Source organism: Vigna radiata, chromosome 8, assembly GCF_000741045.1.
Source record: "Vigna radiata var. radiata cultivar VC1973A chromosome 8, Vradiata_ver6, whole genome shotgun sequence".
Lineage (NCBI taxonomy): Eukaryota > Viridiplantae > Streptophyta > Magnoliopsida > Fabales > Fabaceae > Vigna > Vigna radiata.
Window position 1 is genome coordinate 27,165,562 of NC_028358.1, and position 12,030 is coordinate 27,177,591.

The following is a 12,030-nucleotide window of genomic DNA, read 5'->3' on the forward strand; positions in this document are numbered from 1 at the left end:
AACAAATAATGAAACAATATCATCCTTACACGGTGGTTTCTCTATCCAAAAGTGTAACATATCATCCTCACATCGTAATCTCCCTCGGTCAAAAGTGAAACACATCATCCTCATACGACAATTTCCCCGACCAAAAGTGAAACAGATCGCCTTCACATACATTTACAAATAAAAAAATGCTCACTTTCACAAAACCTATCCTTTGTGTTAGAATCACATAGTGGAATGTTCGTGGGAAGACAATAACCTAAAAAGGGTGAATTGGTTTTCTTGATAAAAGTAGTACCTATTTTTAAAATCTTACCCTATTAAAAAGCAACTTAAGAACACAAATAATTACTTCAGGTAATAACAAGTAAATAAAAGAATGTAGGAAAAGAATCTTGCACAAGTGATTTTATATTGGTTTAGTTCAAAAGATCGTATGTCCTATTATTAATATCTCTAAAAGAGTGATTAACCAATAGCTAATAAGTAATCATATTTTATAGTAAATTAAAGGTTTAGAGTTCACCTCTTTTGACACACAAGTGATGACTAACACTTCTTTTTGATGCGCAAAAGGATGATCAACTTGAGCTTGCAATAACATATATACTCTCACTTAGACACATTAATAAAAACACTTCCTTCTACCAACACAAGGTTCACAAGCTCATACTTAAAACACGAAGAGTTCTAAGTAAAAGCACTTGAGTTCTTAGACATATTCTGTTAAAAATGAAAGTGCTTAGAAGCAAAGTATTTATGGGCTTAGTTCAAAATTTGGTCAAAAGATAAGGAGTCTTATCACAACTGTCATTGATAATCTATTATCCCAAGTGATAATCGATTATTTGCAAACCATTTCGAAAGTTATTTTTCCTGAGACAATCAATTATCCCAAGTGATAATCGATTATCTACAAGCCTTTTCAAAAGTTGTTTTTTTAGATAATCAATTATCTTAATTGATAATAGATTATTCCAGATAACCTTGTCATTTCTAATTTTAATTGAGATAATTGATTCTCCCAAGTGATAATCGATTATTCCAGTGTATTTATGAAACAATGTTTTTCTTTGAACATGTTTGTGTATCTTTCTATTCAAAATCTATTACATTAATATTAATTATGTATTCCAAAAGCTTATCTTCATTGTATTCAGCAATAGATTCTTTTTGTCTTCAAACACTTCGTCATCAAAATTCTTTTAGCTTCAATTCAACCTTATTATTGACAATCTCTCACTTTTTTATGATTATTAAAATACTTGTTTAAAGCTTTTGTGATTACCTGCATATGCATACCTTAGAAGAGAAAACAATATTAAAGGAACAAATATTGCTTTAAAAACTTAACCTAATTTTCTTTCATTTTTTATCATAATAAAAAATAAAAAGTACTCCTCATAAAATTATTAGCTTAACTGAGTGGAAGCTCTCCTTCAAGATATAATTTATAATAACAATAACTAAGCTCCTCCTCAATTAGACAAAGCAAGTAAAATATAAAGACTGAATAATTAAGATAACTTGTTGCATTAATCTTTAAGAATAATGTACACTTAGAATTCAAGACTCTCATCATCATCCAATTCTTCCTCTAACTAAAGTTCAATATTAGACAACCAATAATCTAAATCACCAATTAAGCCACAAACTTCTTTATGTATAGCTGCTTGAAGTGTGAGCAACTTTTCATGTCTAGGGGCTTGGAGGTTGTAAATTTCTTTCATCCTCATAGTTAGGTTGAAAGAACTTTTTTCAATGGATGAAGATGAACCTACATAAGCACCTACTGATCCCGTTACATTAGTTGCACCAAACATTTCAACATCTTTTTCCCTTTCTTTAACACACACGTCTCCCTTGTGAAATAAGTTATTTCCATGAGGAATAAACCACATTTGCTTTAATGCCCATGACCAATTTCATTTGAAGTTAGAGTGTTGTTGACCTTTTCACCTTCAATGTTAACTCCTTTGTAGTCACAAATTTTGGAGACCGGGATGCCATAAGAAAGGTAGTATATAGGAAATCTCTTTGCCTTCAGCATAGTGTCAACTATTAGATTTGGCTAATCAATAGTGACATGATTCAACATCCCATAAATGATTAACAAATCTTTTTCAAAGCATTGGGCATGGTTTGTTGCTATAAAAGAAAGGATATATACTATAAGATAATGGATGAGGCGTTCATCCATCTTGAGACCTCCCACTAGCAATTACTTCCTCTCAATATGTTGTTAAGGATTCTTGAAGAATGAGCGATAGGCTAAAATTCTACTAAATCCTTCAATCTGGTATGAACTTTTATAGCATCTTCATGTCTACCAAAAACGAACATGTCATTCAATCATTGTTTTGTCGTTAACAATTTAGACAACGCCATAAAAAAAAACAAATTGAATATAAATTATGAAAATTAGGACCACATTGAACACTAAAAAAAGAGTCCCATGTTGAACAAAATCAATGAAAATAAGGACCAAAAGTGGTATTAAGTCTTTTCTTTTCTATCTTAGTTTTTTTGTTATATAAAGAAAAGTAAAAAAAAAATGAATGTTTGTGTTCTTCACTTTGTTTTGAAGTTTATTTAAGTTCACTCTTTTTATAATTTTTTTAAGGTGTAAAATCTCTAAGATTTTTTAAATTTCGTTGAGTTTTAAATTTTTCTTGTGTTTTGTGTTTTTCGTTTATAATTGTGCATTTATGCATTTGATCCATGAAAATTATTTTTTTTGTTAATTATAGTTTCAATTAATTGTTTACTTTGATTTTCCAAGAGTTTTGGTGTTTGAAGGAGAATCTCTTTAATTTTATTTGTTTGTGTTTTGTACTACAAAATTGAAAAGAAAAGAAAGAATAATAAATTAAAGTCAACAGGAAACAAATACATATGAAAAAAAGAAGAAGCAAAGATCTAAGAGAAAAAAAATTAACGAGTTCAACCTAAATTTTTAGTGCTTTCTTATCCTTATGGGTTATTGATTTATTGAATTACAATCAATTTCTTTTAGAGTATTCATGTTATCTCATTTGATTTTTGGTTAAATATATGTTTTAGTCCTCATATTTGTACCCAATTCTCAATTGGGTCCCTATGTTTTTTTTTGTCCCAATTGCGTCCTAATATTTGTAAATTTGGGACAATTAAGCCCTCTCCGTTAACTGACCAGTAACGTCGTTTGCACTGTGCTGATCTGTAACAGACATTTATTATTTAATTTAAATGAGTACATTACGTGGAATTTTTATTTAAAAAAAAATCATTCAAATGACACGTATGTGTTAAGAGAGAGTTTTATTTTTTATTTTTAAAAAAAGACGGCCCAAAACCTAGGCCCAGGTTTCGTTTAACCTAGAATTCCCCTTAGGGTTCAACTTTCTCACTTCATTTTAACATTCCTCTCAGCCTCCAGAGACCAGGGTCTCTCTCCCCCTTTTCCAACCGGACCTGCACTCTCTACCACGCCCACCACGTCACCGGTGACGACAAACGTCACCGGAATCAAAGGAGGACAAAGGGGGTGACGTGCCTGGTGGAAGGGGGCGCGGTATCAATGGCTGCGGAGGTCATGGCGGCGATGCCGGAGGAGGGGGTGACGATTCTGGAGGCGGTGGTCAAGAGCGGTGGGTTGGTGGCTGTGGCGGCGGCTTACGCCGGGATTAAGCGGCTGGGGGCGGTTCTCAGGGAGGGGGCGGCGACGCTGGTCACCATGTGTCGAAAGGGCGGGTCGGAGGTTGTGGCTGAGCTGGCGGCGGTTCCCGGAGTGGAGAGGATAATATGGGAACTCATGGCCGTGGGGAGTGTCAGGGGGCGACGGAAGGCGGCGACGCTGTTGAGGATTTTGCGGCGATGGGCGGCGGGGTTGGATGGCGGAATCAACTTTGAACGAATTGGCATAGGATTTATGATTTGATTTTTGTTTGATTGTTTGATGCAGGTGAAAAATGATGTTGGGTTGTTTGCTGTGATGATTTTGGGTTGTTGGTGGTTTTGGGTTAATTTGAGAAGGAAGAGAGGTTTGGGTGGAAACACGTGTGATAAATCTCAATAGAAATGGTGGTTGAATGAGATGATGAATGTGGAAATAATGAGTCTTAAGCTGATAGTGAAGTGTTGCTTCTTTGTTAAGGAGGATGGCAATGGAGATTGGTCATGGTCAAGTGAATCATGGATCTGTTGGAGGCTAAGGTGAAAAACTGGAAATGAATGGGAAATGTGGTTGGATGGTCACAGTGAGGTGAAAGGAGCTGAGAATAAAATAAAAACACTTTTAAAACATATTATATTAAATGTATTATTTTTAAATAAAAATTCCACGTAATAGAATTATTTAAATTAAAAACTAAATGTCCATTACATATCAGCATGGTGCAAACGGTGTTACTGGCCAGTTAACGGAAAGGGCATAATTGCCCCAAATTTACAAATATTAGGACGCAATTGGGACAAAAAAAAACATGGGGACCCAATTGAGAATTGGATACAAATATGAGGACTAAAACATATATTTAACCTCAATTTTTTTTGTAGTCCATCATTTTCTAATTTTATTGTTTTGTCTTTCAAAATTCTTTGAAGTTTTGTTACAGTTTTGTATTTTCTTTGACCTTATGAGTCAAAATTTCACTCTTACAACATTTTTTCTCCCACTCCTCTCTCTGCTTAAGCTACTAGAGTTTTTTATTAAGTGTTAAAGGAAATTTGAGTGGTAAAAGACAAAGAAATTTAAGTGATAGAAGGCAAAAGAGTGTTAGCATAAAGTAGAAGATGAACATTTTGCTTCAATAAAATTTTTTTATGATGATGATTCATGGAAAAGTGTAAAAGATTTAAAGAATTTTTGAATTGAAGAGATACATTTGAAGACTAAATAATTTAGTTGTTGAAGTTTTGTAATTTTTGTATTTTATTTAAATTAGTAGATTAAGAGTCAATAAGTAAAACGCAAGCGATAGAGTACTATGGAAATAGTTGTAAAATTGACTTTTTTTTTCTAACCTAATATTCAAAATATGAGTCTATAAATATTTAATTTAAACCTAGTTTGAAAAGAACTTTTCATTCAAAGGTTTAAGAGTTGTGTCCTAGAGAAACTCTCAATATTTGTAAAAAAGGGCTTTGAAAAATCTAGTGTGGAAAGAGTGAGAACTTTCATTAAGTGTGTCTTATAATTGAGTGTTGTTAATGTTGTTAGGAAAAATTTGTTCATCCTTTGTGTATCAAAGGATGTGTTTAATTATTTTTAGTGTTTAGTTAACCCCTCATAGATTAACAACTAGACATATGGTTTTCTTGAAAATTCTTTGTGTGAATTTCTCTTTTCCTTTTCTACCTATCTTTATTATTCTTTATTATTGTTTTTATAAAGAATTGATTTTATTTATAAAATCAACTTATAAAAAGGGAAAAAAATTTAGAAGACATAATTTTTATTGAATATAGGGTTAAATATGTTTTTACTCCCTCAACTATCAAGTTTTTGGGTTTAGTCCTTTTTTCAAACTTTGTTTCATTTTCATCCCTCTCCTTAATGAAATTGTCAGATTTAGTCTTCGAATACTAATGGCTTTAATTTTTGCGTGATGTGACTAAAGACATGCCATGTTTCATATCGTGTGCAAAAAATTAACATTATTGGTATTCGAAGACTAAATCTGATAGCTTCATTGACTAGAGAAGTAAAAACAATGTAAAATTTAGAAAAAAAACTAAACTTAAAAATATTTGATAATTGAAAGATTAAAAACATATTTAATCCTGAAATAAACTAATTTTTCTTTGTTTTTTTTTTTCATAGAAAAACATTTCGTCATGTGATTGCTTTGATAATTATTGAGATTTTTAAAATATGGTTTATGCTTAAAGTGTTTCTATTAGTATACCTCCATTTCTTTACTAGTGAAAATTATCCATTCTGACTCAAATTATACCATCTTTCTCTTAATTCAAATAATACCATAGTCCCTTCAATATTTCTTTCAAATACATCCCTTCACTGTTCTTTAAATCTTCTCGCAATCCAAATACAAGTATAGAAGTGAAGAATTATTTATAAATTCGTTTATATATATATATATATATATATATATATATAATTTAAAACGCATCACCTTGTTTCACATACAGAATGTCTCACATAATATTTAATTTTAATTACTAATGTGAAATTTTATAAAAAATCTCGCTGAAAAAAAAGACTCAGTAAAAAGAAGTTAAAAATCCATTTAAATAAAATTATTCAAAATTCTAAAATTATTTAGAAACTTTTATAGGAATTAAATTGTTATTTACTCACTAAAGTTAAAGATCAAATCAGACTATAAATTAATACTTCTGTGATGGAATCCAGACACTTCCGCGCTCTCTCGGCACATTTTAATCGCTGATTGTATCGATTTTTCACCCTTTTCATCCGCAACATCAAGCTCAGGTTACTAACGTCGTTTTTTCTTCTTCTTATTTTTTTTTTATTTTTATTTCGTAGGGTTTTAAGTTTTTTCTCCTTTCACGATTTTGATAATTTGCTCCACTTCTAGGGTTTTTGACGGGGACTCATTGTCATTGAAACAGTCATGCCTCGGTACATATGAAACTCTGGATTCCTTTATATTTCAGTTTTCATAAATCCACGATATTAATTTTTTCTTGATCGATTTTGCATTGCAGGTATTACTGTGACTACTGCGACACCTATTTGACCCATGATTCTGTAAGTTGTTTTCCTCATTAATTTTGTTTTCCCCTTTACTTTGAGTTAGTTTAGTCTAGTGAATTTGTTGCATTTTGTTGTACCAGTAAACTGCATTTGAAAATAGCTTATTGTTTGTGTCATTTCATTGCCTGCTAGAAAGATTTTCTACCTGGCATTAATAAGATGCGCAATTGCAAGCTGAATGTGTATTGTTTCCTGTGTCATGTGGTATTCTCAGTTGTAGTGACCTCTTTGTTATGGCTAAGGTTTTGCGCCTGAAACCCCCTAAATCCTCATTTTTTTCCTCAAATAATTGGGGTTGGAGTGTACTTTGGGATGCAAAACAAACTGAGGTAGACATTTGAAGGATTTTGTTAGGTGTGTCATGATTTTAAGAAGGATGAGGAATTGGGATTCTCTGATTTTGGGTGATATATAATGTTTTTATGGTGATTTTTGAGTGTTAGAGGGTTTAAGATGATCTAATAGGTGAATTTGTGGATATTTTATTTAAAAAATGATGATTTTAATGCTTTAGTTGAAGGAAAACTTATGAAAGGATTTTATTGTGTCAAATAAAATAAAAAACTGGGGGATTAACTTTGTTGTTATTCGGGTTCCAAATTACACATTAATTACGGTAGAGGAGCTAAAAGTGTACTTTAACCATTAGTGTTTCATGAAGGTCTGTTAGCCACATTGTTTGTGTCTTATTGCAGCCATCTGTTAGAAAGCAGCACAATGCAGGTTACAAACACAAGGTACCATGAAATTTTTAACTTCTTGGAATAAATCTATAATGTACACCATATTCATGGCGTTTAGTATCTGATCATATCTTCAGGCAAATGTGAGAACCTACTACCAGCAGTTTGAAGAACAACAAACACAGAGTTTAATTGATCAGAGGATCAAAGAACATCTTGGGCAAGCTGCAGCATTTCAGCAGGTTGGTGTAGCTTATAATCATCTGATGGTTCAGAGGCCAAACCTTCCTCCTGTGTTGCCGCCACCAAGACTGCCTATTCCTGGAAACACACAAGTACCTGGAAGCCAACCACTAATGCCAGGGATGAGACCACCTGTCTTTCCTAGACCACTTCCTGGGGCACCAGGTGAATTTTATCTTATACATTGCTTTTGTGAAGTTCATAAAGCTTCCATCCCTTCTTATTGAAACATTCAATCTGGCTTGGGCTGTCATATTTATGTCTTTGCATTTTACTTGCAGATATGTGGTTCTTTCAATTATTATCTTAACAGTGAGTCTTGTTATGCATATGCCAAGGGCTAGCCACAAATTAATTTTGGTTTCTGTTGTTGCAACGACGTTGTTATTTAAGTCTCCTTTTATATGGAGCTTATTTCTTTGGATTTTCTGTATTAAAAGTAATTATTTCGTTAAATAAATAAAATAAGTTTTGGACAAAAAAACCTATCTATGCTTTTATCTGTTTCTTCTCTAAATTGTTATTTTATCTATAATGCTGAAAGTTCTGAAAAATTTATAGCCATGTTCAAGCATTATAAATTTTGTTCTTTTATTTCCCAATATCTGATGTAACTGATTTTCAATTGGAATGTATAGGATATGTTTCTGCACCTACCATGCCTCCAATGTTACCCCCACCAGGTGCTCCCCAGGTGTCAGGTCAACTTAATACCCTACCAAGACCCCCTTCATTAGCTCCCCCTCCAACTGTTCCTGGTAGCACTGCTGCCCCAGCTTCCAATGGTGCTCCCTCTATGGTATCATCAGCAGTGTACCAAGCCAATCCACCAGCACCATCATCTGGAGGTTATGATAATTACAATGCCAGTGCTCAAGCACCTGAGGGAAATCACTGACCTGGTTAAACTGGTATGTTATTTAATATTAATTATTGAATTTTATGAAATAAAATACTCGTTCAACAGTAACTTGGGTAGAAAGCATTGTAGTTGCTGGGATCACGTATCCACTGAATTTCAACTAATTAACATTCTTTCCTATTTCATTTATTTGTGCTATGTAGTTCTCTCTGTAGAATGCTATCTGTATTGGAATCTTAAGACTAGAGCTATTTGTGCTCTCCCTACCTGCCGTTCGTCAAACGAGGACTTGCCATTTGTGGTCATATGTAGAGTAATCATTGGTATGTAGCATGTCCATCAGCTTGAATGCAGAAAAAAATCTTATAAGTTACCTCTTTGATGGAAGATTTATGTTAAGTGCCAATCGCCATAAATTTCCTATGTGGCTTGTTGATGACAGCTTCTATTCTGACATTAGTTTATTTTTAAACTGAGTTGCATTAGTGATAAATGTACTTGTATTGTAGGTTTGGAGGAAAATCCATTATTTCATAGTGTTATCGGCTCTGAATTTTCTAAAAGCTTTACCTGTTAATCAACAACAAAAGTCTTATTTCACAATGTAAGGTCAGTTACATAGTTCACAATTACCATGTTCCTCGGTTAAGGCTAAATCTTCATAGATATTACTCACCACTATATTCTTCTTAGCAACTTCTTTTAATGTTCTTCTTGGTCTCCCTTCTCCCTTTTCAAGGATTGAAAAAGCCATGCAATCTCACAATGTAAGGTCAGTTACATAGATCACACATGCCATTTTCCTCGGTTAAGGCTAAATCTTAGTAGACATTACTCACCACAAGATCCTTTTTAGCAACTTCTTTTAATATTCTTCTTAGTCTCCCTTCTCCCTTTTCAAGGATTGAAAAAGCCATTCAATCTATTAACCTCATTTTTATGTTATTTGTACTGTTCAAACCACCTCTACTGATTTTTTTTGTCATCTTTTCATCAATAGTTGTCATACTAATATCTCATTATATACAGTTTTTTCATACCCTATATTTTTTGTGATCACACATCCATCCTACATTATAATTTACGCCATTCTTACACATGTTTAAGATATGGGAAATTGAAACAAATGTTAACACTTCATTAATTTCAAATTAAAATAGCGACAACGAATGAAACAAAAAATGGTTTGTTTTCTTGGTTTACTATTCTAGTAGTATGTAGTGTTGTTAAGTAATTTCCGAACGAGGCCTATAAGTTTATATAAAAATCCTGCACTTAAGAGAGAGGTCATTTCTAGCAGACATTAGATATCACCCAACGTTGGGAAATGGCGCTTAATTGGGGAATTCTTTTTGCACGTTCCATATTTTTCTTCAGCATTTTTATAAATATGTTTTTGAAAATAATTTTGTAATTACATAATTGAAAAGTCAATTTTGCTTTTAAATTCTTCAATTTGAAAACTTTTCTTTTTATTTTTAAATTGCATAATTAAAAAATAATTTAACATGAAAAAAACATTTTTAAATTAAATAATTCAACAATTATTTTTTCATAGTAAAAGTTTGTAGATTACGTAATATGGAAATATCTCACCTAATTTAATACTACGGACTACGAAATTTTGTAATATAGATTGGTGAGATTCTTTACTCATGGTTTAAAAAGGTTTTCACATTAGTAAGCTATTAATTTTCTTTATTTATACCTAGTTTTGAAAACCGTGTTTCAAAACATTTTGTATAAAATAAAAAGGTTAAATAGATTTGGTGGTTTTTATTTTTGTTGTTTTTTTCAAGTAGGTCTCTATATTTTCAAGTTGATTAATTTGGTTATTGATTTTGAAAAATTAGAACAATTAAGTCCATTTTGTTAACTTCTCTTAACGATGTTAAAAAACGTGTTTGTTGGCAGAAGGAGGTGTCATTTTCGAAACATGTGACACATAATCACTTTATGACGTAGACTTAAATTATTCAGTTCCTTCCACCTCACTTCCAACATACACTTCCCAAACTCACAACGTCTCACTCTCTCGAGCCAACCTAGGGTTTGGATTTGCACAACCACTTCTTCGAACCCAGCCGTCGCACCACCATCCTATCCGGTCTCGGCGTCACCGGAGATGCCACGTCCCACCGGAGTCACCGTTGGCCGCGGTGCCATCGCCCTCATTACACCTCGTCTTCTGCATCTTTCGTCGCGAGAAGAAGCTCGTCGTCGCATCATCGCCGGTGACCCCATCCTTCATCGAAACCCTCGCGCGAACCAACCTTCTTCCTCGAACGAAACCGTCGCCATCAATGAAAATGGGCGTCGTCGCCGTTACCAATGAAACTGGGCATTGCCAGTGAGGTTAATGGGGTCCTTACAACTTTCGAAAGAATAGAACAGTGGGTTGGGTAACTGGTTCATGGGTGAAATTTGATGGATATATCCTCCCTTGTATTACTCTAAAACTCAATAAATTGAAACATTGAATTTGATTTTAAACGGTTGGTTTCATTCTGTGATGTTCTGTGTGAGATTTTTGCTGACTTTATGATGATGATAATGTGTTAAAATGGATTGGCGAGATGATGATGGGAGATCTAGTGGATGCCAGGAAGTGAGTGAGTTAGAGCTTTTTGGGCTATGCGAGACCGGTTTTGGTGGTTATTTTTATTTTTTTTTACAGAGGAAAGGAATCAGAGGTTGTGTGTGAGAGGTTTTTTTTATTGGGTCTTTGCATTTTTCCTTTACAAGGAAAGGAACAGGGGTAACAAGGAGATGAAGAAGATGATGCTGGTAGCACAATCGGATAGGGAAATTACAGAGTGAATACGGTAGGGGGATGGTGACGCTGGGTTTGGGCAGAGATCTAGGCAAGAAATATGGCTATGTGCCATGTCATAAAGTGGTTATGTGTCATGTGTTTCGAAAATGACACCCCCTCCTGCCAGCAAGCACAATTTTTAACGCCTTCCAGAGAAGTTAACGGAATGGACTTAATTGCTTTAATTTTTCAAAATCAGGGACTAAATTGATCAACTTAAAAATGTAAGGATCTACTTGAAGAAAACCAGCAAAAATAGGATCCACCAAATCTATTTAACCAACTTAAAAAAAGAAATAGTCTGGAGATGTTTTCTCGATATTTTTTTCTAGTGTTTAAAAGGCGGATTAGAATATACAAAATGTATTTCAAGAATGATAAATTAAAAAAAAATATATTTACATGCAAGGTGGTGGTGATTATGGTTTTGACTGCAAAATAAAACTTGTGATATTTAGTTAAGTATACAAGTATATTCAAGCGGGCATTTGGTCTAGTGGTATGATTCTCGCTTAGGGTGCGAGAGGTCCCGAGTTCAATTCTCGGAATGCCCCTTTTTATTTATCCTTGCCTTCGATTATTAAAATTATATATTTAATAATTTTTCTGTTTTTCTTTCCACTTTACCTTCAATTCAAACTATCCTATTTTTTTTTTTCTTTAGAGTAAGAGTTTAATGAGATGTACTTTCATTGTTAAAATAAATTTACATTATTAA

At 33.2% G+C, this 12,030-nt stretch overlaps 1 protein-coding gene and 1 non-coding gene across 2 annotated transcripts; both read left to right on the forward strand.

Moving 5' to 3' along the window:
- Nucleotides 1-6,304: 6,304 nt before the first annotated feature.
- Nucleotides 6,305-9,123, forward strand: LOC106769779 (U1 small nuclear ribonucleoprotein C). The gene is made up of 7 exons (XM_014655530.2): nucleotides 6,305-6,424; nucleotides 6,531-6,574; nucleotides 6,661-6,703; nucleotides 7,405-7,446; nucleotides 7,530-7,800; nucleotides 8,274-8,546; nucleotides 8,701-9,123. Exons 2-6 carry the CDS (start codon nucleotides 6,567-6,569, stop codon nucleotides 8,531-8,533), a joined length of 624 nt encoding a protein of 207 aa, XP_014511016.1. The 5' UTR covers nucleotides 6,305-6,424; nucleotides 6,531-6,566; the 3' UTR covers nucleotides 8,534-8,546; nucleotides 8,701-9,123.
- Nucleotides 9,124-11,794: 2,671 nt separating this feature from the next.
- On the forward strand, nucleotides 11,795-11,866 carry TRNAP-AGG. The gene has a single exon. It is a non-coding gene; the product is annotated as a tRNA-Pro (tRNA).
- Nucleotides 11,867-12,030: the final 164 nt, after the last annotated feature.